The 26,100-nt window shown below is 35.4% G+C and overlaps 3 protein-coding genes across 5 annotated transcripts in view; 1 reads left to right on the top strand and 2 right to left on the bottom strand.

Annotated features, from left to right (window-relative positions):
* LOC126833472 (protein roadkill) overlaps positions 1–17,594 on the top strand; it is a 67,289-nt gene extending 49,695 nt beyond the window's left edge. For 2 of the 3 annotated variants that reach the window (XM_050564838.1, XM_050564836.1), the window contains 8 exons: positions 7,266–7,485; positions 11,857–11,978; positions 12,906–13,057; positions 13,172–13,299; positions 13,516–13,708; positions 15,082–15,260; positions 15,524–15,666; positions 15,827–17,594. In XM_050564838.1, the coding sequence (XP_050420795.1) occupies positions 7,405–7,485; positions 11,857–11,978; positions 12,906–13,057; positions 13,172–13,299; positions 13,516–13,708; positions 15,082–15,260; positions 15,524–15,666; positions 15,827–15,971 (1,143 nt within the window). In that variant the 5' untranslated portion in view covers positions 7,266–7,404 and the 3' untranslated portion in view covers positions 15,972–17,594. The remainder of the gene's footprint in view (positions 1–7,265; positions 7,486–11,856; positions 11,979–12,905; positions 13,058–13,171; positions 13,300–13,515; positions 13,709–15,081; positions 15,261–15,523; positions 15,667–15,826) is intronic. The other variant, XM_050564837.1, reaches the window with a different exon arrangement.
* Positions 17,414–19,622, bottom strand: LOC126833473 (39S ribosomal protein L2, mitochondrial). The gene is made up of 4 exons (XM_050564839.1): positions 19,229–19,622; positions 18,904–19,158; positions 18,549–18,761; positions 17,414–18,334 (listed from the first exon to the last, which is right to left on the bottom strand). The coding sequence occupies exons 1-4, from the start codon at positions 19,452–19,454 to the stop codon at positions 18,123–18,125; spliced, it is 906 nt and encodes a 301-aa protein (XP_050420796.1). The 5' UTR covers positions 19,455–19,622; the 3' UTR covers positions 17,414–18,122.
* Positions 19,623–21,223: 1,601 nt separating this feature from the next.
* LOC126833302 (pre-mRNA-splicing factor syf1 homolog) lies at positions 21,224–24,146 on the bottom strand. The gene is made up of 2 exons (XM_050564557.1): positions 23,952–24,146; positions 21,224–23,894 (listed from the first exon to the last, which is right to left on the bottom strand). The coding sequence occupies exon 2, from the start codon at positions 23,880–23,882 to the stop codon at positions 21,315–21,317; it is 2,568 nt and encodes an 855-aa protein (XP_050420514.1). The 5' UTR covers positions 23,883–23,894; positions 23,952–24,146; the 3' UTR covers positions 21,224–21,314.
* Between the last annotated feature and the right edge of the window lie 1,954 nt (positions 24,147–26,100).

Consider the following 26,100-nt stretch of genomic DNA (forward strand, 5'->3'; position numbering starts at 1 on the left):
TTATATATCGAATGTGTTCCGTTCGCTCTTGCTCCTTGACCTGTTAACCAACTTATAAAAGAAGAGAGGACGCCGTACACACAAACCGTATTATGAAAAACCAAACGACCGGCTCCAATTATTAACCGACATTGGTCGATTTTCTCTCCTTCTTTCTTTCCCCCCGCCTCTTTACCACCACCTCCCCTTGTCATTTTAACCAGCGTTCGCTCGGGCGGCCGTACAAGGCGTTTTTTTGTACACTTAAAAACTAATAAAGAAAATATGCACTGTTTTTTTTTTCCTTCTACTAATTGATTATTATGCATCTCAACATACTTCCTATACGCCTTGAACTAATTTGTCGTCTACCGTCTGCGAAGTGCGGTTGTGTCTGATCCGATATGTCTGTCTGTTCGACGTTTGTCCTCCTTCACGTTCCCCCGCCCCCTCGACGTTTTTGTTTTTTTACCAAAACGGGTTATGGCTAAATCTGTAGGGTTGTAAAATAAATATTATCATTATTACGATTATGGTGTAGGTATAATATATAATAATAACGCCGGTGGTCTTAGTGTGTCGTACCTATGACGGCAGACCGCGGTTGGTCCTTGAGAAGTCTTTGATATGTACCCTTGGGCGACTGATGATATCCCCAGTTGTAAATCCGGTAAAATGGCGGTGAAACATCCTTTAAAAAAAACCTTGATATTCAGTATTCAGTTGCCCTAGTTAAATGTAAAAACCATAAAATTCGAAAATCATACTTCAATTATTGTCATTCCGTTAGAATTTACAATCATTTATTGACAAAACCAATTAAATAGTGAATTGACAACTGTTGTGATAATTTATGTTGTTTCGATTGTTTTATTGGAATAGCTTTTTTTCAATATTACATTTTGCCAACGTGAAACAACTGTTGGCAATATTTCTAGGTTTAGTTAGGTTAGGTTGGACGAGGTTAGGTTTTGCTCATTTGTATCTGCAAGAGGTAACTAAGGGTAATTTAATATTTAAAAAATTGTTAAAACATGATTGTGGTTGCTTGTTTTGTTTAATTAGTATCAATTTGTAATTAACTAATTAGTACATTATGAGACATTGTTCCGACAAAATTATTGGCTTGTGTTAATGTTTTATCGCGATTACCAACGTCATCGGTGATGTTTTCATAACGTGTTTTATCGGTCGGCCATTTTTTACCGCTAACGCTACAGTTAATTATTTACACCCGGAAGTCTTAGAGGTTTATTATTTTTTTTTTTTGCAATAACACACGTGTAGCGTAATTTTTTTACACTGTAGCAATGGCGACCAACTTTTTCAGCTCGTGTTTTGCAATATTAATAATAATATTTATTATAATTAGAGGCTCGGTAACGTTATGTTGTTTGGTAAATCAATCCCGAGAGGTTAACAAACGATCAAAGCGTGTACTGAAATATTTTTACCAAAAAAAAAAATAATAACCCCTTATCACCCTCCCATTAGGGAAGTTGGGTTAGGTCAGGGTTTATCATCGTATAGGTTAAGTTATTTTACTAGAAGAAGTAGTTGTAGCTGTAGTCGGTGACATGGCATGGTGCGTGCGTGCATAGTAGGTCAGTTTATTATAGCGTTGGTGTGGTGTTTTTTTTTTTGGATTTTTATAGAACGCGCGAATTACGGTATATAATTATGTTTGACCGGGTTACGGAGACGCTTCAATAATAGTAACAATAATAATAATCGTTGGGGACGACTTAGCACAACACAACACATCGTTGACGGCCCCGATGGACATCGGCGGCGGCGGCGTTTTGAGGTTAGGGCGTTATTGATTACTTTAGTATTGTTTTTCCATTGGGGGCCGATCCGAGCCGAGGTGATTTTACTTGTGTTTCATTCATATTCACGTTGGGGAAAGGAAGGAAGTAATCGGCCGCAGTTAGTATATATTTGTTTATTGTAGGAGGTTTTTAAGTGCGACGAGGCCATGTGCTATTTTAACGTGTGAGTGTAGTACCTATGTATGTGCGAGTAAAAAAAAAAATGTGTGTACTAACGCGCTCTTTTCGCCCTAGCCCGTCCGTCAGCTCCTTGACCCGCTAAAGAGGCAGTCACGCCAACCGGTTCATATTGCATTGTTCCAATTTAACAAAACTCAATACATATTATCATATATACCTATGCCGACTATGTATGTAGGCTACTATTTTCACCGATTCTCTTCACACACACGGCAGTTGTCAGTCGATAAACATCATTTATAGGTAGTGAATGTGCTCTATGAAAGTAGGTGTATAATATGTATAATATTATAAAAAAACAAAATTGTGATTCGTCCGGTTTATAATGTGTGTTGATGAACGCGTCCGCGTTACGCAATTGTCGGCCCCGGGTCGATGGATGGATGGACGGACCGGTGAACACGAGATAGTCTACTTTTCCCAAAACTTTTTATATAACCGACGTATTTTATTGCTATAGGCGACTTGTCCAATAATAATAGTCTTAGAGTATGTAGTGGTATTGCGAAAAAAATTTCCAACGCTGGTCGTTTAAAGAAATTGGGTGCGCTACTGTGTTTTAGCTTGTTCCCCCCTCCCCCCGTAAGTCCCTTGGAAAAACGCTGTGTTATTGTTCAATTTGCAGTATTATAATCAATGAAAACACATTTTTTTTTTGTCCAAATAGAGCTAATAATTTCCTGTTATAGTGTTTCAAGCCTAAACATATACTTTTTGTCTTAATAAAATAATGTTTTGGCACTCGAAAACAAAATTACATAAACGTCCGACCTTATTGCGAAACACAATTGAACGAGCTCTGCCCATTCACGTTTGGTTGCTTAAATTGACCCAGCAGTCTGTAACAATCATCACTTGGCATAGAAATTGAATTTATTTAAATTAAATAATATTATCAATGAACATTTTTACTCGTAACAGTTTTAAAACATTGTATTAAGTTAAGAAAAAAATACTCCCAACACTTTTAGCATCTGTGTGACTTGTAATTATTGTGCACTAGTGCAAATGGCCGTCGGACTAAGCAGTAAATAATAATAAGAAAAAGTCTTGTAATTCATAGAAATCGGAAACAATAAAATAATATGCTGCGAATGGGGGTTTTTTTTTGTTGTGTTTCCACGTTATTTTATTGTGTTGTGTCTGGTAAACATTTTTGATATCAATACCGTCGTCTCGACAACTTATAAAAATAATAAAGCGTGGACTCGGGCACCCACCAAAAGCGTCGCTTACAGCGGCGAAAGTACAAAGAGACAATTTCAAAAAAAAAATAATAAATAATTATAAACAAATACTAAGCGATTAAGTACGTCGTGCCCGCCACTCGTTGGGTTTTTCTCGGTGGTTTTTCCATTCATTCGATTTTCATTTTTTCGGTCGCTTTACTATTGTTATTTTGATTATTATTATTAACTAGTATGTGTGTTATTATAACGGCAGAATACATAATTAATCGCTGTGTCCTAAAAAACATACATGATGTGTGTGGCCTAAAACGCGCCCGGCCAAGTTGGCCGTGGTCGGTTGTTTGTGTATATCGGTTTACCGTTGAGAGAGTTGAAACAATACCACCAATGTCGCCTCCAAGTCTCCTAACCTAGGATAATAATCGCACATTGTGTGTTGTACGTTGCTTTGGTCAATGAATTTGGATCACCCTGTTAGTTACTCGGGGGTCCACTTAGAATTTTTTGGTAGAAGAACTACTTTTGTCATGTTCGAGCTTAGTGTCCATTCGGTTCAGTTTTTTTATACGTATATGGCTTGTGTGTGTGTGTGTTTTCGCTCAAGTACACACACAACCCGAGAGGTGACCGGTAATCGAGAGAGGATTGCCCTTGTTCCGGCTACCATCGCCTCCAGCGGCCGTGTGTGTGTGTGCACCGTTAATCTGGTTTCGCATTTCTAATACATATGTGTGTGTACTACTACTGTGTATACCTATATAGTTTGGTATTATATACATGACGGTATGGGAGAAAAACGCGACTGACTGCGGCGGTCGTGAGTATAACGGCATGTGGTCGCGATTAATATCCGCGTGTGTAACGGAAATGGCAACAAGTGTCCCCCACTACGCCGCCATTGCCTGTCGTGACAATTTTGAATTTTTTTTGCAAACTGACCGATCTGAAACAGCAGTACCCATTTGCACGAGCACACACATTATTGAGGTGCTCTCGGCGGCGGACTATACAAAGAAATTTCAGGTGAACTGGGTCGTAGCTTGTTTAAGTGGAAAATAAAAACACTAGTTTCTCTGATAGGAATTTGGGTTGTTCCATGATTGTTATAGCTGGGTGCACTAGAGCAACGTTCATAAGTTGCCACATGTTTCGCTCGGTTTTCACGGTAATGCCTTTATGTTTTGTGCCTGTAAACCACATGGATAAAAAAACGGTTGCAAAAGTCCTTTTACCATCCCTCACCTCCTCAACCGTGTGAAACCCTCTGAATAAAATAATAGATCATAATCGGCCGGATCTAGCCAAAAATTGTAAAATCCCATTTTCCTCGGAGAACCACTAGGTCTTTTGGGTTCTTCAACTACCCTCCCCCCCCCAGCAAAGTTTTTATTATGTAATACATTGCAAAAATTGTGATTAATTCGTATTTATTACACAACATAAAAACGTCATTTGTCGATTTGTCATGTTTCAATTTTTTTTTGTATGTATTTTTTTCTTTCTTTTTTTGTAGAAATATAAAATATTAACCGGCGATTTCGAAACGAAGACATTAGCGACGCGCACAGTTTTTCGTGATCAGCCGTCGCTTTCTAAACGGTTTCACCGCGTTTGCTCTTACTGTCTTGTAAAATAACACAATCATTATATTAGAAAAGTGCTGCTGTGTACATTGCCACAACACTGCCCCGCCATGATTTCACCTGAAGCCCTAGTGTCACTACTTACTTCTTCTTCACTGAGCATTTCGCGATTTCTCGATTTGCTAAATACTTGTGTTGTTTCTCTTCATCGTGTGATATTCCAAACCTGCTAATGGGTGGTGGGCACACTAGTTAGCTTGACCACTGAAGTTTGTTAACAACAAAACGTTCCCTATAACTCCTGTTTTATCCTACCTAACTTGACCAGCCAATGTTTGGTACGCCACATTGTGTTTTATTAAAGAATGTTCAAAGGTTTGCATCACTTACACAGGATATAGCGCAGATTTTTAGTTAAAAAATAATATCAAATGTTGGTGGTTTGGGTTTTGGTGTTTTTGCTTTACTCTTGAAACAATGATGTCTCGATGGCCGTCGAGAAACGCACAGACAAGAGAATTCGGTCGGATCACAATAGATATTCTTGGATCACAGTGTGTGTGTGTGTGTGTGTGTGTGTGTATTAAAAATAATATACACCGTAGGAATGGGACGGGAAGTTTTTTAATTTTAGTGGCGGTGTGTGAACGTACGTTCTTGAACCCATGTAACTTCTCATCTCGTCTCCTTTTCTTCTTCAGCGAGAAACGGCCTCCGCCGCGGATGTCTTTGACCGGGCGGGCGCGTGGCTTCGGTGGCGGACAAAGACCGACCGGTTCATCGGGATGTCATCTCCACCTCCTCCTCTTTCTCCACCTCCTACTCTTCTCCTCCACAACGGAGGTGAACGACTTCTGGACCGGGACCAATATTTTTATTATATATATATATGTATACATATGTATATTTTTTCTAACAGGGGCCGGGTCGGTCTTAAATAAGAAGAACGTTTGTCGAATAGTTTGGCACGCGGACAGAGTAAAATAAAATAGAATTTAAACGAAATGTGGATACCCCTACTGAAGAAGGAATTTTTTAATTTATTTGAGTTTATTTTACCAACCAACGTCGTTGAAAAATAGGGGAACGAGCTTCTTGTGTGTTGAACTTTTTCTATTTTGAGCCTGTTGGAAAAGAACTATAAGCGCGTTTGTGCGAAAATAATTTGTATTATATTTGTACGCTGCTCGCGTAACCATTGCTGCTGTTGTTTACTCGCTTGGCCGTGTGTTGCAAACCGTCACTGTTAAACGTCACTTTTGCTCGCGAAAAATAGGTTTTATTTTACGCCAGTCTCCGAACAAAAGAAACCGATTTCGCCATCCCAACGACGGCAACGCAACTTGATTATTTTATTAATACTCTGAAAAAACCTTTCCTGGTGCAATCCGCCGATGATCGGTCGTGTGTCCAATTTGCGCTTAGGTCGGTTGACGTTGTTGAAACTATTCCAAAACGTTCGTCAGCCTAGTATTTTGTCTGTCTGTCGTTCAATAAAGAGCCTTAAATATTGGTTTTGTATACCTACACCAAAAAAATTGGGTCGGGTCGACTCGGATCTAAAACGGTCTCTATTGGCTGGTCCCCTTAAAAGTCTTTGTACTAGTTAAATTGAAAACACTGGTGTCGGTCCAAGTGATTTCCATAAAGCCTCGCCGGTCTGTGATATTTCATGTTGCATGTCGGACGACCGGAAAATATCTAAATCGAGTTCTGGTACATTTCTTGTAAGCATAGGTCGCGGCGGTTTTGGCGTTGTCGCTCGTGTCATTCAAAGGGTCCCGTCCGTTTTAAGTGGTTGAAACAATGAGAAGTCCTAAAAATACACATAAGTTTGTGTGTGTGTGTATGTGTTTTTGTCACTCGCCAACGACAAAACATAATTATCCTTTAACGATAAATTATTATATAGGTATTTCTTAGACACGGCAATATATAATACTGGAAATAAAATTAGACGTCGCATATGTTGTTGCGTGTACATTAAGAATCACTTGTAGTGCTCATACTGGTATTGTATTCTATAGAAATATATATTATATTTATATAAATCACTGACGACGGAAAACCTTACTCGATTTACATACATACACACCAATGTCAAATCTCACCCCCTTGAACGTCGTGTATAGCCGTTGGAATGAATATTATTACTATAACGTCGCTTTAAGTATTTTTCTCTGTGCTCTAGTGTAATATATTGAAATCCAACAGGTGGTTGTTGATGAAGTGTGCTCGAGGAGTTTTAGATTTGGGAAAAAAATCCAAACCCAACAGCAGCCCGGTTTACACACAAAAAGAACCCAAAACCGAGTCAGGCTTCCCGAGGGGGTTCCCCTACTCCGTAACGCAGATTGTATTGGCAGCCTATCGTGGGCAAGTCACGAGTCCTATTGCTCGATTGTAGCACTTTCCTTAGCTCTATATTACTACTCATACTCTCTCTGTACCTTCTTTACGTCACCCGTTAACGTCTTTTGTTTTTTTGTTTTGTTTTTTAGGCTGCCAGTGGTGAGTGAGTGCTCGCCGCAGCAGACAGCCAGAGTGTCGGTGGCAGCGGGATCTTCTGGATCGGTGAGCGCGGCCGCATCGGCTGCCGCCGCGGCCGCCGTCGTGGCCGGCGCTCCCAGCAGCAGCACCATGTCCGTATCCCGGGTACCCAGCCCGCCTCCTTCGTCCGAGGCGAACACACCCGTGGCGGAGAACTGGTGTTACACACAGGTTAGTAAAGTCCATATACTTACTACACTATTAAGCCTGAAATTTGACTTTGGTGTCCCCTATACGCTGTTTAAAGTCAAAGACCTGATAATTATATATTGCACATAAACCATTCGGATAGTTACTCGAGTTACTGAGTTCTAACGGCGGTTGTGATATCCACGACGGAATGCCCCAGAGGTCATTGTCGCTGGTCTACCGACGAAGGAAACGATGACTGTAAAAAAAAAACATTTTAAATGTATATAATACACATTACAAATAGGTACCGTAGTATTTCTGCTTCCGACCGGCCGAAACGTATTTTCGCACATAATATAGTAATTGTTGTCGTCGATGATGATAGGTAGCAATAATTATTATACCTAACCGTGTTGACGGGTAACGGTGTTGTTATTATTATTTATTTCTTTTTTTGCCCCGGACGGACGTTACCCATTACTACTATACATACACTACCATCGTCGTCATTGTTTGTGTCGTTGCCCGGCCGTTATATATTATTTGCAAACACACACACACATTATGAGATAGATATTTTAGTGAGGGTCTCCCGTTATACAACTCTTAGAAGAGACTCGACTATGACTGCAAACAGCAGCAGCAGCAGGTGAACGTCCTTACCCTTGGAGTTTGGACGACTGTATGTTGTGTGTAATATGTATGAAACAGCTTCCCGGGCGGCGACGGTATTTAAAGTTCGTTGGCCCATCGTACGGACCTCCGAAGCCATTGGCCTCTATACAACGTGGTCGGGGCCACGCCTATTAGTACCATCGTCATCGTTTTGTATATTACATTATTATTATTATTTTAACCGTCCGGCGGACACGGTAGGATTTGTTTAATGCCTCCAAATCGAGAAGAACGCGAGAAAAACAATTGGATTAGAATATTGTTATGTGTACGCGGGTCGACCGCCGATAATGGTGGTTGTCGCCCACTCTTGTGGCTGATGTCACATGTGTCGCTACTCGCACAGGTCCCAAGGACGCGCGCTTATAATATGCTGTATTTTCTATACTTGGGAGGTTTTGTGTACTTGGGCGTTTTTATTTTTTTGGGTAAAATTGTGCGTGCGCGGATGAAACTATGACAGAAGAGGCAGCGGCGAATCGATCTCGCGTTGCGGGTCAAACCTTTTGAGCGACGAGGCACCCTTTGTCGGTCGGAGGCGAGGCGAGGCGACCTGGGCCGAAGCTGTTTTTGCGCTCTGCAGATACCGCGGTCCGCTCGCCGACCGTCCGGCCCTTGAACGCGGTAGCGATCAATAACCGCGCCCAGCCGGGCGGACGGAATGTGGTAGCCGGTGGCTCAAAGGCCAAAAGTTCGAGTTCAAAAGTTCGCACACTTTCCATAACGGGTCACCGCCTAGGACGGCGGCAGTGGTGGCGAGATGCGGCATCACAGACGCACACACACCCCTACCATCCCAACTACTACCCCGCCGTCGCTTGTAAAAATAATTAAAATGTATATATTATTATAATTTATTATAACGGCCGGCCTTGTTTTTATGAACCCCTGACCGACCGCCGCCGGTCGACGACCTCTCCCCGCGTCACTACACATACACACACATAAGTGTCTGTCTTTTCTCTAATAATAATGAAAAAAAGATAAGACTATCCGAAAATTATCTGGGTACAAAATAAAAAACACCTCTGCGATAATAATAAACATTACATAAAAATATAAATTATGTACCTCCTAATTTAACTAGTGAAATGGCGCCAGACTTGTTTTTTTTTTTTAAGGAGGCCTGATCAGGATTTGGGACCAAACATACCGAAATAAAATATTTTAAATTTTTTCTTTGATTAATTTGAGGATTTTTTTTCCCTTATTATTATTCAATTTGTACAATGTCAATCTCTTGTCAAGCCCTATAAAAATATGTAGCTCGCTTCCGTGATACAATTGCTTAGATGTATCAATTAGATACGTGTATTTTAGTCATATTTTTTTCTGTTTTGAAAAATAATTAACCATTTTAAGATTTTACAAAATACTCATTAGCTAGTGTTTATTTACAATTATACACTTTACCTGTACAATTATTTTCCTATTTAACTTTTTTCCTACAAAGTAATTATATTATTTTTAAATCATTCAAAAATGTATTGTTATTTTGAGCAGTTTTTTTTTTATCAAAAACGTGGTATTGCTCAAATTAATAGTGTGCTGTGACATAATAAATCGCTTACACTCCATTGCGTTATTGTTTAAAAAAAAATTCCCGTCGTTTTATTATCAAATTAATTTACGTTGTGGATAAATAAATCCTAATACATTTTTTACAGCACGTGTTCTTTTCTTTCCAAATATGCTTTTAAACAATTTCAAACAAAACATTGTCGACCCCCACCCTACTACTGTGTTATTCCAGCGGTGAGGGCCAAGTTCTGGGGGTGGCAACGACTCGAGACCGGCCTATGGCCCGACCGGGAGCCTCCGAGGTTCATCGCTCCCCGCTTGCCCCCTCTTAAGTTTCGGTTTTAGACGGAACCCGTCCAAGAGGAGAAGAAGGAGGTACTTCCGATGTGTATTATTTTGATTAAATAGCTTTTCCGGTACTTCCCTTCTTCCGGATATATTAGACCGATTGTGCTGTGTGTGTGTGTGTGTGACGACCGGCAAGGTCAACGGTAGTGGCGTACCGAGTACGTTGGCCTTGGAGAGTTAGACACCGTGTGTGTGTGTGTGTGAGATAATGGGCCGAAAGAAAAAGCGCTGGCGGCGACGATGATCGGGGGTGGGGCCGATGACCGGCGTTCTCCCCTCCGCTCCGTCACCGGCGCCCAGAGCCGCGCGTTCGCGGGCCGCCGGTACTCCCTCTTTCTCTTTCTCTCTCTGTCTCACTGTTAGTCCCGGGCGATGTGACGGCGGCGGCGTATGACCCCGACACGCCGCCGCAGCCGTTTCAAGCGCCGCTGTCAAGGTCGCCGGTGCGTGTGTTTTTCGGGCCCTTTACATAAACCAAATAATTGTTACAACGCGTTTGGCCCAGCCACAGCCGCAGCTTGCGGCTCAAGAAACGCGCACACATATCACATTGGATTTTGCCAATACTATTGTAGTAGAGTTTTTTATTTTGTTTTCTAGATATTATTATTGAATATTTTTCGTTCAAACCTTACCTAAACACTTGTGTAAAGTATTTATTAACAAGTACAATGTTATTGACCAAACAACACGAGTACTTGTCCACTTATCTTTTTTACCATTGATAAAAAGCGGCGACAGTTGGGATTCAAACGACAATCATTATATATATACAATGTATTGTGGTATTATTATTGATGTGACCTTTTCGGCTATGACCTTTCGCGTATCTATCAACGATCAAATTATTTAATATATTATGATTTTATTTTAGCACGTTCACTTTCGGTATAAAATAATCTTATGCGAAACAATGATGTTACACACACACACTCCAAAGTGTTACAAAAAAAAAAAAATGATTGATAAAAAATTACAGTGATGATTTTTTTTTTTTTTGTATAAATATATATAAGTATAAAAATTGTTTTATACACATATTTTGAGGCTATTGTGTTTATAACGGAAACAACGCTGTTTTATTTCCCACAGATATTAGTATAATTATCGTGTCTTTTGAGGTAGGTAGTGTCCGAAAATTATACCAACATTAGGCGGAGATTTAATTATGTAAATCGTGGACGTTTATGCTGATAGGTTAGGATATAAATAATAATTTTTTCCCACAGAATGAACCTATTGAAATAATTTAACTAAGTAGAAGTATTTTTTTAATAAATCAGAAAAAACCTAAACTTTAAAAATTTGCAAGAACAAAATAAATTGATATATCTAAAAATATATTTTATGCAAATTTTTATACTTTGCGGTTACCTGTTAAGAAATTAGTGGCAACATTTTGGTGGTTTTTTTCGACGACATTAAGTGCGATTTTCAAATTTGGAATTTGGAAACAGTTTTGAAAATGATCGCCAACTCCGATCGGCACTGTTAAAACAAAAAACAGATATCAAAAAAAAAATTATAATAACTGCAATTACATTTGGGTCAAGGCGACAAAAATGTTTTATTGATATATTGGTATTGTTATAGTAGTGTAATATTATTCTAAGTGTTGGTGTGTCGGTGATTAGAAACGATTAACAAATATTATTATTACAGTATAAATAACGTTTGTTCCACTAGCACCACCGACCAATGCTTCTTTATATTTTGATATGCGACAGTGATGATTATAGTTTTTGCATCGTGCAATTTTTTATAAAATTGGTTTCGTTAGCCGAACGGTGCGTGGTGGTTATTTTCGCACTAGATTTTATTGCTATTGTATTTTTATTTAATTAAATCTAATTTTTTTTTTTACAGGTGAAGGTCGTGAAGTTTAGCTATATGTGGACGATAAATAATTTTAGCTTTTGCCGCGAAGAGATGGGCGAGGTGTTGAAATCGTCCACATTCTCCGCCGGAGTCAACGACAAATTAAAATGGTATGTATAGTAGTAATCTTTTACCTGACACCTTTCATTAAAATTCACATGATAATTGGTTGTTGTCATCCACTTGGCCGCGCACATTTACTAGGAAAAAAAACAAAAAACAACTAATTTGCCAATAATTGTGACTCGTTTGCACATTTTAAATTATGAACAATAGTATTTGCACAGGTAAATATTATATAGCTGTTAGGTAGCGCCCATTTTTAGGTAGATTTAACGTTTATTATAATAATTTAAAATAAACAATACAGTTCAACGAAGTAGGCGAAGAAGGCGACCGACAGTGTGACCAACTTAGATAAAAATAAATAATTTTTTGTAATAATATGTTAAACACTGCACGGTATAGTCCTGATCAATTAATTTCATAATATGATAATGTGACAGTACTATAACTGATAAGTTATATGCTTTTTGTGTATCACATGGTTGCAGTAGCGAAGCAAATTGAAAATATTTACCAGAGAAATTTAATTTCGTCATTTTGGTCAGACTGCAGCTCGCCCTTTAGCTTATTTCATAATACTATTTTACTTATTGCTACCCCTGGTTAAAACAGCGTATCCATCTTTTTGTAAAAGGCTTTAGGACCTTCTGTCTGGCAACTAAAATGCCCGGGCTAGTTGGTTTAACAGAACAGTTACCCATCAATTCATAAATTTAAAAAAAAAAGTAGTATTAAATAATATACTTACATTTAAAATCACCAATATATATTATTACAGTTTAAGTGGCTTACACGATTTTTTTTCGTATTAATAAGCAAAAATATTAATTCCTAGTACAGGAGGTTATGGTCGTGTATATATTAAGATAACGATGTGTGCAAACGATTTGTGTTTGTGTAAAAACGGGTACCTAACATGCGTTTTGTATTTATACTAGACTATAAGTTGGTGTTTATGTTGTTTTTTTTAGGTGTTTGCGAGTTAATCCTAAAGGCTTGGACGAGGAGAGCAAAGACTACCTGTCTTTGTATTTATTACTAGTCTCGTGCAATAAGACTGAGGTCAGAGCGAAATTCAAATTTTCCATACTGAACGCCAAACGCGAAGAAACTAAGGCGATGGGTGAGTTAACACTGTCTTAACTATACATAATTACTTTTAATTGTTTTAGCTGCTGTATCTAGCCAAGATACAACCTACAAGAAAAGTGTATAAATGTTTTTTTTTCGTTTTCAGAAAGCCAAAGAGCCTACAGATTCGTTCAAGGCAAGGACTGGGGCTTCAAAAAGTTCATTAGACGCGATTTCCTATTAGACGAAGCCAACGGCTTACTGCCCGACGATAAACTTACCATATTCTGCGAGGTAATTTATTTTTACAGAAAACAGCATTACTATTGGTTGGGCCCTAATAGCAACAAACACTGTATAGTTTATAAATATAAGACCTACCGGAATTTGCTCGGTATCCTAGTTAGCTATCTGACTGTGTCTTAACATACTATATTTATACATTTACACACAATGGTCTAAACGGTTATTGAATTTAACAAAAAAGTGGCACGAGTAATGACTTGACAGATGGCTCGTTTGCAGGTTAGCGTTGTAGCCGACAGCGTCAACATATCAGGCCAGTCCAACGCGGTTCAATTCAAAGTTCCCGAGTGCCGTTTACCGGACGATCTGGGCAATCTGTTTGAAATACAAAAGTTCAGCGACGTCACCCTGTCGGTTAGCGGCCGCGAGTTCCAAGCGCACAAAGCCATACTTGCAGGTAAGCCTGGTTATTTTTAAATAAAGTGTGAAAAGTCAGAGCATTTATAAAGAAAAAAACTTAGTCTTATATAAGAAGGTTCATTTTCCTCGATAATCTCTTTATCAACTGATTTTCTTATCAATAATCCCCTCTCTCCCCCTCAGTCAATTGGCTTACAATACTCTTATCAGGCCCCAGACACTGATAAAAATGAACAAGGGGAAGAAACTCATTACATAAAAACGCGACGGCAATAGTATTTTAATAAACAATTTTAACAATCAATTGGTACTAATTAAATACGTAGCTCAAAAATTTATTTAAATATTATTTTGAAAAATTAAGAGAAAGAATTTACTGACTGGTTTTTTAATTTATGAGATGAGTACCTACAATTTCTTTAGCAGTACATGTATATGCTATTAATAATATTCATTTTATCACGATAAATAATATTTACAAATTAATATGGTCAAATAAGTTAGATAGATCTTCAGTGTCATATTTTACATATCGTCACTGAAAAGCGCTTTTTTGGTTAGTGAACTTTTGTCGAGTAGCTTTTTATCGGGCGGGGTTTTGAGGTGTTGACATAAAAAAACTATTTGATAATTTCTTATCAATAATCATCAGGCTCCGGACACTGATAAAAATTAACATGGGGACAAGGTGGATTATAAATCCACTTTGCATAGGGAAGATACTTATCACATAAAAACGCGATGGCCATAGTCTTAGAGCGTCGCAGTGTGACCATTTTCGTAAAACTTAAAGTAGAATATAATGTTTATACGAAAGTCCAAAACAATAATTCATTTAATGACTAGAAAAATTGCTTTAAGAGGTTATAATATGTATTAGCAATTAAAAAAATTAAGTTATAGCTAATTTAAACAAATATATTTTATAAAAGACAAACCGTATTATCAATAATTTAAACTGGTAATACTAAAAAGATAAAAAAAGGTAAGGTTATGGTCATTGTATGCCCTTTCAACATGGCCGTCATGTTTTTGCTTACTTTAAGAGTGACCCTTTTGCTTTTTTCTATTCTGTGTCTTCACTAAGTGATAAATGATGAGTAAAATTTGTCTTGGTCTTGCATTTATTAAAAATCTTTCAAAACTAGAATTCTACTAGTCCCATGGAATTTACTTGGAATTTATTTACCGGAAAATACAGCTATATAAACTCTGTAATATATAACTCTGTGAGTTTTGGTTAGCTTCTTAGGCCTTAGACCATCAAATTAGTCAACAATATATCAAAATTTTCAATTGAATAACCTAGGCTTCTTGAACAATTTTAAATAATGTTTTAGGGGTTCATATATTTCTAGTCTCCCTCTGAAATTGCGTTATTTTCAACTGTGTTGTTTTATTTGCCTTCAGCGAGAAGTCCTGTGTTCGCCGCCATGTTTGAACACGAGATGGAAGAACGGAAACAGAATCGCGTTGCCATCACCGACGTAGACCACGAAGTTCTCAGAGAGATGCTCCGGTTTATATACACCGGCCGGGCAGCAAACCTGGAACGAATGGCTGACGACTTGTTGGCGGCCGCAGACAAAGTAAGTTTTTCCAAATGGACTTGTTATTTTAACGGGTCGGACAGTAGGTACTTTTGCAAACAGCTGGTGTGGGGGGACATTCAATGGTTATAGAGTCTATACAATGAATGAAACCCCAAGAAAAAAGATATCACTGCTACACCGAAAAACAGAATCGTAGATATGTTTTTTCTCTTCCCCTCCTTCCCCTAACCCAAGCTCGACCCCACTACTGTGCCGGTTGTTATAGTTGTCATTACTAATGTTTTCTTTCTCCATTCTAGTACGCCCTGGAAAGGCTAAAAGTGATGTGCGAAGAAGCCTTGTGTAACAATCTGTCGGTAGATAACGCTGCCGACATACTGATATTGGCCGACCTGCACAGCGCCGACCAGCTTAAAGTACAAACGATTGAGTTCATAAATACGTACGTATCCCGGTTGAAACAGCACTGTTTTTATATATGTAAATTATAATAATTTCAATTTATAATTCATTTTGTTATGTTTATACGTACATATTATATAAATAAATTCTGATTTGGTTTCTCATGTGTTAATTTTTTTTTTGCTTTTTATATCGTTTAGCCATGCGACTGACGTGATGGATACCACAGGCTGGAAAACTATGATACAGTCGCATCCGCACCTGATAGCCGAAGCGTTTCGTGCGCTAGCCACACAGCAAATACCGCCGATCGGACCACCTCGAAAACGGGTTAAACAAAGCTGAAACAACGTACCGTCCACAGCGGTGATGCAGACTTACGATCTCACCAGCCCACCACCCCCACCCATAAACTCTTCCAGGGCACACATTTTGTAAATTTATATAATTTTTTTTTCTCTTTCAAAAAGCTTACGATTGTAATATTTTTTTTTTATTATTATTATTTTTTTTATTTGTATAAAAATATAATATTTCTAAAGATAAGAAAATTCCTATAAAAAAAAAAATGCAAGTTGCGATTTGTTTTTGCTGGTAATGCGTTTGGACACGTTTGTATTTCTCACAATGTATTGTATAAAAAAAAAAAAAAAATGAAGAAGAAGAAGGTAACGGCAACGGCTGTTTAGTAAACGGCACACGTGATATGAGTGATATTTGCAGCCAAGACCTCGTTTTTTTTTTTTTAATTTTATGTAATATTATATATAAATTCATAATTATATACAATTACTATTATATTTTAGTTAGTTCTATTATCTATTATCGTTACGTATATTATTATTATTATTGTGTACAAGCCGAGAATTGCATAAAATGATTATATAAAAGTATAAAACAGACAACGGTTTTCTCAGTTCATTTTTGTTATAATATGAATATAACAATATATAAAAAAATTACATACATATATATCAATTTATGTCAAATTTTTCGGGTTTTTAAAAAGCCGGTGGCTGATTTTTTTTGGTTTTATGCAAGCCGGCAAAACAATTTTAACAAAACAAGCAAACTTTAGATGTGTTAACATAAGTAAATTAGGTGTCGTTTAAAAAATTATTTTTTTTCCCCTTTGAAACCGTTTAAAATGGACGCCCGTCATATTTTATTGATTAATATCATTAAACTATTTCACAACGGACAGTATCCGTTTCTTTTAAATTCTAACTATATTTGTTTTATTTTTATTATTATATAATATCTTTTGTGTGTTCATAAATAATAATAATAATAATTACATATTTTAGGTGTAAATAATAATAATTTTTTTTTTTAAGAATACTCTTAACTGAGGAAAGAGGCTGAAGAGGTTTCCTTTAATCGTTAATGTATACCTCAATTAGAAAAAATAATAAGCGATTGCGACACGTTCACTATTACGCGATTATATTAAACATAAACGATCCAATTGAGGTTATAATAATTTTGATTTATTTATTTTGTTCATTTTTTTTAAAAATTGTAAATCTATTATTTTTTTTTTCATTATTATGTATAATGACAATTATTATTATTATTATTATACCGCTCGATGGAGATCGTGTGGCATCGTCGATTAGTGGTCGACCAAGTTTCTGTTCCTCGTAATTTGTACATAAGAATAATATATTAGTCCTCTTTTCTCAGCGTTATATTAATTTACTTTTCTCTCGGTCGCATTATACACATGTATTTGTATACATAATATATACTTACTTATTTTAAAGGTGTAAAAAAAAAAAAAAAAGTAATCAAACTCGAGCCTTTCCATCTTTATTGTAATAATAATTTGTTTTCCGAATTCTTTTTGTTTTACTCGTGTGATTCGCTTTGTTGTGTGTTTACCTGTTTTTACGACATTATCTACGTCATTCGATTATAATAATAATATTAGTTATATTTACTACGAATATTGTAAATAAGTTTAGACTAGACAATTTTTTTTTTTTTTCAAAAATAAAAACTCGTCTTTCAAAATCCTATTTGAAAATGTGTACAAATTATTGACAAACGAATAAAAAAAAAATATATTTAATGAATTACAGTGAGATGTGAATTACGAAAATTAAAATAATATATTCTACAGTATTTGGTGTTAAATAAAAAGAAATAATATATTTTTTTAATTTTAAAAAATTTACACAATAGTGAAATAAAACTGAAAGTCAATAGGTCGGTAAATTGGCTATGGCAATTTTTCTTTTGCAAACTTGCGCCGGTGTGTTGATTAGAAAACGATGACTAACAGTGTAAAAAGAAAAAACGACTCGTCTCATGCCGAATTTTAGGCTCAAATGGATTCTTGGGATTAGGTAACACACATTATTACACTGTATTTTTTCAATTTTAGTACTTGTAAGTTGAGTATTAAACTAATGTTAACAAAATATAGTTGTTTATTTGAAATATTATGCTATAATAGCTATAACGTAAAGTGAAAACCATAACTTAATCTTCTTAAAAGATACTCCTAATAGATAATTCTAGTTTTTGTGGTTTTTTTTGTGTGACCTCGTTGATAATTTTGATTGGCGGTAAAGGTTTAATTTTACGACCAAAACGACCTGTTTTTCTTTGCCAGAGTCCTGATCTTGGCCGATTACCTAACTCTCGATTACGATTCGGACTGCCAATGTGTTCTTTGAAATGATTTTCATTTGACAATTGACCTGTAAACAAAATACCGATACTGATGAACTTTGTTTTAAGAGCTACGTAACCAGTTTATGTGATAATGTGCAAACACACAATTTGAATTGTACTATTTTTCACATGGAGCAGAATATATATTACAAGAGTGATTTTTTAACAGCTAAAAACAGTACAAATTGTATGGCAAGTATAATGGAATTTAAGAGACAAATATTGTGTGCTTCTACGTACCAACTGTAGCCATACAGTGTTTAGGAAGTGAGACTTGTAATTTTGAAGGCAATTGTACAATAACTCTATCATCTACGTGTCTCAATACTGTAGCGGCTGATCCTGCTGTCATAACAAAATGTCCACCTTGACCAGGCACTTTTTCTACACAGTGCACAAGAGTTCCTTTGGATAATGCACCAAGTGGATAGCAATCACCTTCGTTTGGATTTACTGGAGAATACGAGTTAAAAAACTATTCAGTGATTAGAATTCATAGAGTACAAAAACAAAAGGTATAAAGTTAATACCTTTAATAATGATTATTTTAATAAAATACGTATCGAAAAATAATGAGTTATATATATCTGGATACCTGGAATACGAGGAATAAATCCAGAAGTAACTAACAAATCTCCTGGTTTCATGTTCACTGTTGCTAAAATGTATTTTAAATTTGTTCCACTTCCGACTAGGGCAACTTTGGCTGTACGACAGCCACAATCTAATAATTCGATGACCTTATCAATTTTTGGAGGATCATTCTCGCCAGTTGGTCCGAACCGTTTAAGATCTACCCAATGGTACTTTTGTTTTATACCACCACCTAGGCCTTTGACGACAACTCTCCCTGTGAAATACAAACGTTTAAAGAACAATACTCACTTAAATAAAGTGTTAAATTATGATGTATAACACACCTGTCACGGGATCTCTTCCTGCTAAATGTTTATTGTTTAATGGTTTGACAGTATACTTTTCAGGCCATTCAATTTCTCGCCTGAAATTTCTAGATTTTGGATCTGGTAGCTCCATGTGTGTGAAATTCCATTTATTTCGTATTGAATTGAAAAACACCGAATTTAATTTTGTCGATTCTACTAACACTGAGCATCTTAAAGAAGACATTCCAAAAGATGCAAACATGTTTATAATATGATACACAAAATGTGACAGAGTGTAATTACAGAGTTGTAATTAGTTTAAGCTTTAGAGAATAGAGCATATAATATATAATTTATATCGAGCACGAAAATCGAAATAGAAAATTCGGCTGCCTCATGTTAATGCTGGATTTTGAAGGTATCATAATATCACAGAATAGACTAAATTTATTCAATTCTGTGATAATATAGTGATGATAACACAGAATAGATAAAAGAAGAAGGGTCACTCTTAAAGTAAACAAAAACTTGACGGCCATGTTGAAATCAATTTAAAATATTGATACTACGGTTTGTATTTTATAAAATATATTTTATATATATTAGTTATAACTTAAATGTTTGAATTGCCAATACATGTTAAAACCTCTTAAAGCAATTTTTCTAGTCATTAAATGAATTATTGTTTTGGACTTTCGTATAAAAATTATATTCTGCTTTAAGTTTTACGAAAATGGTCACATTGCGACGCTCTAAGACTATGGCCGTCGCGTTTTTATGTGATAAGCACGATGTAGAGAAGGTATCTTCTCTACATCGTGGTGATAAGTATCTTCCCCATGTTAATTTTTATCAGTGACCGGAGCCTGATGATTATTGTTAATAAATTATCAAATAATTTTTTTATGTCTACACCTCAAAACCCCGCCCAAAAAAAAGGTATACTCGACAAAAGTTCACTAACCAAAAAAGCGCTTTTCAGTGTCGATATGTAAAATATGACACTGAAGATCTATCTTACTTATTTGACCATATTAATTTGTAAATATTATTTATCGTGATAAAATGAATATTATTAATAGCATATACCTGTACTGCTAAAGAAATTGTAGGTACTCATCTCATAAATTAAAAAACCAGTCAGTAAATTCTTTCTCTTAATTTTTCAAAATAATATTTAAATAAATTTTTGAGCTACGTATTTAATTAGTACCAATTGATTGTTAAAATTGTTTATTAAAATACATTGATACTTTAAAAATGAACTAAGAATATAAAATTGGTTTATTGAATAATTACTGATAGAGAAAAAACTAAAAAAATACTTTTAAAGAAAGCCAGGTTTTTAAGTTTAACATATATGATCATTTAAAATATTTTATGTAATTAGTAGAGAACTTTGTTTTTCAAATTTTTTAGTAAAATAGTATTTGATACTAATATAGTACTTAAAAACTATTTAAATTGATTTATTCAAATACCTTACAATTTTGTGAGTATTATTATTAGAGTTATAATAAAATAATGGAACTTGACAATAATCAGTGTTGATAATTTTTTTTAAATTATTATATTATTAAAAATTTGGTGATTAAACACACACACAATGGTTTCAAAAACAATTATAATGTTCACACAAAAATATAAATCACCGTTTTTGTATAAGCATAGATTTTTATTTTTATGGTTAAGGGTTTAAATATTAATTTTTTTACTATGAGAAATTATAGCATTATTTTATGGATCTAAAAATTACAATAGCTTAAAATTTATTCTTCATCATCAAGCTTAACGAGCCTTTAAGGCCCAATGCTATCATCATGAGATGATGGTTTCTAGACGAATTCGCTGTCAGGGACGAGTCGTCAGTCCGTCGCCGGAGAGGAGAGTTGTGGTTCCTTTTCACTGGACGTTGCTCGCCCGGCAAACAGAGTATAATTGTATATAATTACATAATGTCAAAAAAATATTTTTACAGTTTGGATAAAACTCAATTCTCGGACTGGTGTTGAATAAAAGTGTACTCATATATAAGTATAAAAAAATTGTATTCAACTATTTACAATCATCGCACTTATAAAAATTATGTCCCTAGTTATAAAGTTATTAAACAAAATAAGTATTATTCAGTAAATGCTCCTAAATTGCCGAATAGTTCAGCTGGTACTTCTTTTTTAGTAGGTAGATCTTTATCTTTGACCTCATTTTCTTTATCTCCGTCAGCTTCTTCGTCATCACCATCATTATCATCATCATCATCATCACTGAATTCAATTTCATCTGGATTTTTCACTGATGCTTTAGGAAGACATTCCTGTTCACTACCCAAAACAAAACTGATAGGCTCTAAAGTTTTTTCTTTGGTTTCTAATGCCTTTTCTTCTAACAATTTCATTCCACTCTTTTCTGGCTCAACGTTAATTACAGACATCATCTGAGCAGACATCATATTTACTTGAATGTTGTACATTGCTTGAACACTTCGTTTTATTCTCAACATTTCGCGAAGTGTATCTTCATTACCATGTGCAACTTCAAAATTAGTCCAGGTTTGCCAAAATTCTTCAGTCACTCGAGGGTCACATATTTGACTACAATGCGAGTAAATAGCTCTTGCACGGTCAATTTCACCTAATTTTGTTTCGAGTTCTGCAAATCTTTGATACATGATTCGCGCTTGGTTATTACTTAAAACTTCTAGAGCTTTCATATATATTTCTCTGGTTTTAGGTATTCCAGATATTTCAGCTGCTTTTTTAATGTATATATTGAACATTTCAAACTTCTCTTCTGGTAGAACGGCTTCGGTAGCCCTTTCATAGACAGCCATTGCTCGTCTGCCTAAACCATGTTTCTCTTCGAGTTTGGCATACAATAGGAAAATGCACTTGGCAAACTGCGGAGGACAACCTTCTAAACATTCTTCAAATAAATCACGAGCTCTTTCCAATTTTGTTCCACCATAACGATCCAAAAACTTTGTTAAGTATGTATTCCATATGTCAAAAACATTTGGCCATTTAAATAAAGCTACTCCTTTTTCGTATGCTTTAAACATTTCTTCAAAATACTTATTTTCCTCCAAAAATAACCCATAGTTAATAATAGTTTGAGGAGTAGCAATTCGTAAATCAATAACACGATCATAACAAGCCATTGTGGACTTAACCGTTCCAAAACTTTCTTCCATATCTAGATACAAAGACCACAACTTTAATGATTTATGCAATCGTATTTGTACAGTTTCTGTATCGTCGTGATAAGCAACTTTGCGAGACGGCATGGCCGTGGCTTGTCTCATTAACTTCATTGCTTCATTAAAGTTATCATGTCTTAATTCCATTTCTACCCATTCACACCAAACACTAGCCAGATGCTCAACTTTTATATAATGAACCAACACAGCTTTCTTGAACACTAATCGTGCTTCTTCTAGTTGATTAGCTTTTTCATAAAATTTAGCGAATTCTACCCAAACTGTATGCAAACGGCCAACAGCTTTTTGGGGATCGACTGTTTCTACAGCTTCCGTAAATGTATTTATTACTTGTACATCATTGCCTTCGTATAACTGGACACGTTTTAGCCATTCTTTAACATTGTGAGGGTTTTGTCTAAGCAGAACGGAATTCAAAAGTAACAATCGTCTTTCAATTAAATTCTCCAATCTAGCCATGCGTAAATCAATTTCGCGATCGTCTTTTTCCGTACTGTTTTGGTTAGAGTGTACCACTTCCATACGTTTTTGTAAACTTAATTCTTCAAATTGAGCATAAGCATCATACACTTGTGTAAAATCACGAACAGTTGTAACTGTTTGAATCGCTTCTTCATATATATCTCTGGCTCGTTCAAATAAACCACTTCGTATGTAATAATCTGCCAATGAATTCCATAAATGACCTAATTGATCAGTGTAACGTCTTAATCCACTACGAATTATCGCATCTACATTTAAGGATTTAATTTCAAGAGGATTTTTAGAAATTAAATTACATAGCTCATTCCAAAGCTGGTGTTTAGATTTTCCATGTTTAGAGACAAAACTATCATTATTGACTATTTCGGACAGTTGAACAGCAGCTTCGTCCAGCCTACCAGAGGTTGTCAGATACTCAATATAATCTTCGGCATCTTCTGGAAAAAGTTTCAAATACCTCCTATATATTTTGACAGCAACTTCAGGATCATGATTTTGTTTAATAAAACTCAAATACAATGGCCAGATACGAACATGTTGTGTGATAGGCAACGCTCTGAGCGCTCGATCAAATAATCGCCGCGCCACAGTAAGTTTTGGCTGTTTTACCATGAATGTACAAAACTCAATCCATATCCGAGGCATCTTATTCATATAAACTAAAGCTCTTTCATACACATTGTTGATCTCTTCATAATCTGGATTATCAATTTTTTTTAAATACTTGCGACGAATTTTCAAGTAATTGTGCCATAGTTTATAACTGCCTGGAAGTTGTTTTAATGCACGTTCATAAAGTACACACACCTTATTGTAAGGTCCCAATTTATAGTTGTCAATGTACCTCATCCAACATTTTACGGAATTTGGATTTCTCAAGATATCTTGTTCGAATTCTACATCCCTTTTATTCAGTTTATAAGTTTGAAATATAAATGCATCTGACTTATAATTATTACTGTCTACAACCATGTTCTCACCGTCAATCATTTTCAAAATCTCCTGAAAGATAAATTTATATTAATATTATTGTTGACGAAAAATTCTTGTATATCTTACGGTTTATAACAGTTGTGTTCGGTCTGCAAAATATTCATTAACACGTTAAAAACCAAACGCAAAATAATTTTTACTTATAGGTAGGTATTATGAGTCAAGTAACATAAATTGCAATTTCCGAGGAACCGAAGTAAATAGTAATAATGCTTAATAGAAGTTAAAACTCAAGTCGGAACGTTTGATAACGACCTGCGTCAAATACAGTTTCTTTTAAACTAAACAGAAGTTGGGAACGTTTACAATATTTCCTACAACCTAACCGGCGGGTATGGTTAGGTAAAAACACGATGTAGAGAAGATAAGGTGACGCCACTCCAACCAAATCAGTGGGTCAAGAAATTACGGCATTTTGGTAGTACAGTTTTGTCACGCAGATAGCGCCACCATTCGCCCGTAGGCCGACTTTTACATGGAGCTAATAGGGTTTTTTACACATTATTATACGTTACTGTCATTTTTATTACTAAATAAAAATATATTACATGTCATTTTATTTGATTACAGGACTATAGATTATATATTATTTTAAAAACCACAATATTCGTATATGTAGTCTAATCTAATGTACTATTTATTCTAATTCCTATTCCACAAAATACGTTTATAGTCGAACGATGACTATCCTTTTATAACAATACATGAAATTATTCTATACGATATATTATATAATAACACGTATTATGTACAAGAAAAAAAATTTCTTCAACCCCTCCCTCCCCCTTCCTATATCGAATTTTAAGCACCAGAGAAGTTTTTTCAAATTGAGTTTATAGTTGTTGAAGGTCTAACGAATAATTCGTTATAAAGAATAACGAAATTTTTGGACTTATAGTTCCGAAGATATTTTAATTCTTACTTAGGTAGCCGCAATTCCCCTTAACACTTAATAATTAAAATATAATTATTAAATTATTATTTATTTACTTCAAGTTCTAAATTACTTCAGAGAGTAACATTGTAACAGTTATATAATAAATACCTATAATATATTACTTAAAACACATTTTTTTTTGGCTCTGGGGGGTTAAAACCCGACCCCCCCCCCTGTAATACACCACTGTACATAACAATACATTCTTTCCGATTATTTTAATTTACCCCCGAAAAATAAGCATCGCTTGTGTAAGGTGGATATTAATTACTTAATAAACCCCAATTAAGTGTCTTCGAAAGCCTGACTACCGTGTAATTCAAGCCCAACCATACGTGCAATGCCTAGGGACGAAGTAGTGACATATTCCCTGCATTGTGTTCCTAGAGATGATATTTGCATCACAAATAATTGTTTATATTTTGTGTCTACATAATAAACCGCGGCATATATAATTATAAAATACTGTTGTTCTTATTCATTTTTACAAATAACATTCATTGACTAATGTAGCTCTTTTAGATTTATAATTTATTGGCAATATTTGCTCTACTATTGTTTTATTCTATTACTCTGATCTAGAATTTAGAAATTATGACCATGTATACTAATGACTAATTAGTATTGGAATACTACTTTATATTAGTAGAGTAGCTAAAATAATAAAATAAATAACTGTGCTGGGCAAAGACTAGATCAGAATAAATTTAATTTAATTAATTATGAAAGCTATATTCTAGTGCTAATATTTACTTTAATGCCGTTAAAAAACACAGTTTTCGCAATTAAAAAGTTAACAAAATAATTACTTAATACTAAATAAGACAATAAAAATAATAAAAACTCCAAATAAAGAATAATTAACATAAAAATAAAAAATAAAACGTTTATTGTTCCTAAGCCGCATAGAAAATATCGGCCTCCGGGCGAATGGTGGCGCCACCTGTACAGCGAAGCTGAACTACCAAAGTGCCTGAAGCATTCGACCCCAGATTTTTACTGATAAGAAGTTGAGTGGTGTCACCTTATCTTCTCTACATCGTGGGTAAAAATGTGCTCAGCCAGCATATTACAGTATGAAGGTATATTCGAATTAGCAAAGTATTTTAGAATCATATCAAAAGTAATAGGTGTATTAGACACTCTTGTAACCAAAAAATGGCTGCCGGTGTTTTCAACGGACGTGTATTTCATCCGACAGAACACTAGCGGCCATTGTAAAAATTGATAACACGAACTGTTGAAATACCTATTTATTTTGTGTTGTTAATAGACATT

The sequence above is a fragment of the Adelges cooleyi genome, unplaced genomic scaffold, assembly GCF_023614345.1.
Source record: "Adelges cooleyi isolate 19-005CV unplaced genomic scaffold, UGA_ACOO_1.1 ACOO_flye_CR_arks_rails_tigmint_CR_PRNA_2, whole genome shotgun sequence".
NCBI classification, from domain to species: Eukaryota; Metazoa; Arthropoda; class Insecta; order Hemiptera; family Adelgidae; genus Adelges; species Adelges cooleyi.

Coding starts and splice junctions, on each gene's coding strand:
- LOC126833473 (XM_050564839.1), bottom strand. CDS start 19,454: ATGTTTGCATCTTTTGGAATGTCTTCTTTAAGATGCTCAGTGTTAGTA. Junction 18,762..18,903: donor ATTTATTCCTCGTATTCCAG/GTATCCAGATAT, acceptor CGTATTCTCCAG/TAAATCCAAACGAAGGTGAT. Junction 18,335..18,548: donor ACACTGTATGGCTACAGTTG/GTACGTAGAAGC, acceptor TTTTGTTTACAG/GTCAATTGTCAAATGAAAAT.
- LOC126833302 (XM_050564557.1), bottom strand. CDS start 23,882: ATGATTGACGGTGAGAACATGGTTGTAGACAGTAATAATTATAAGTCA.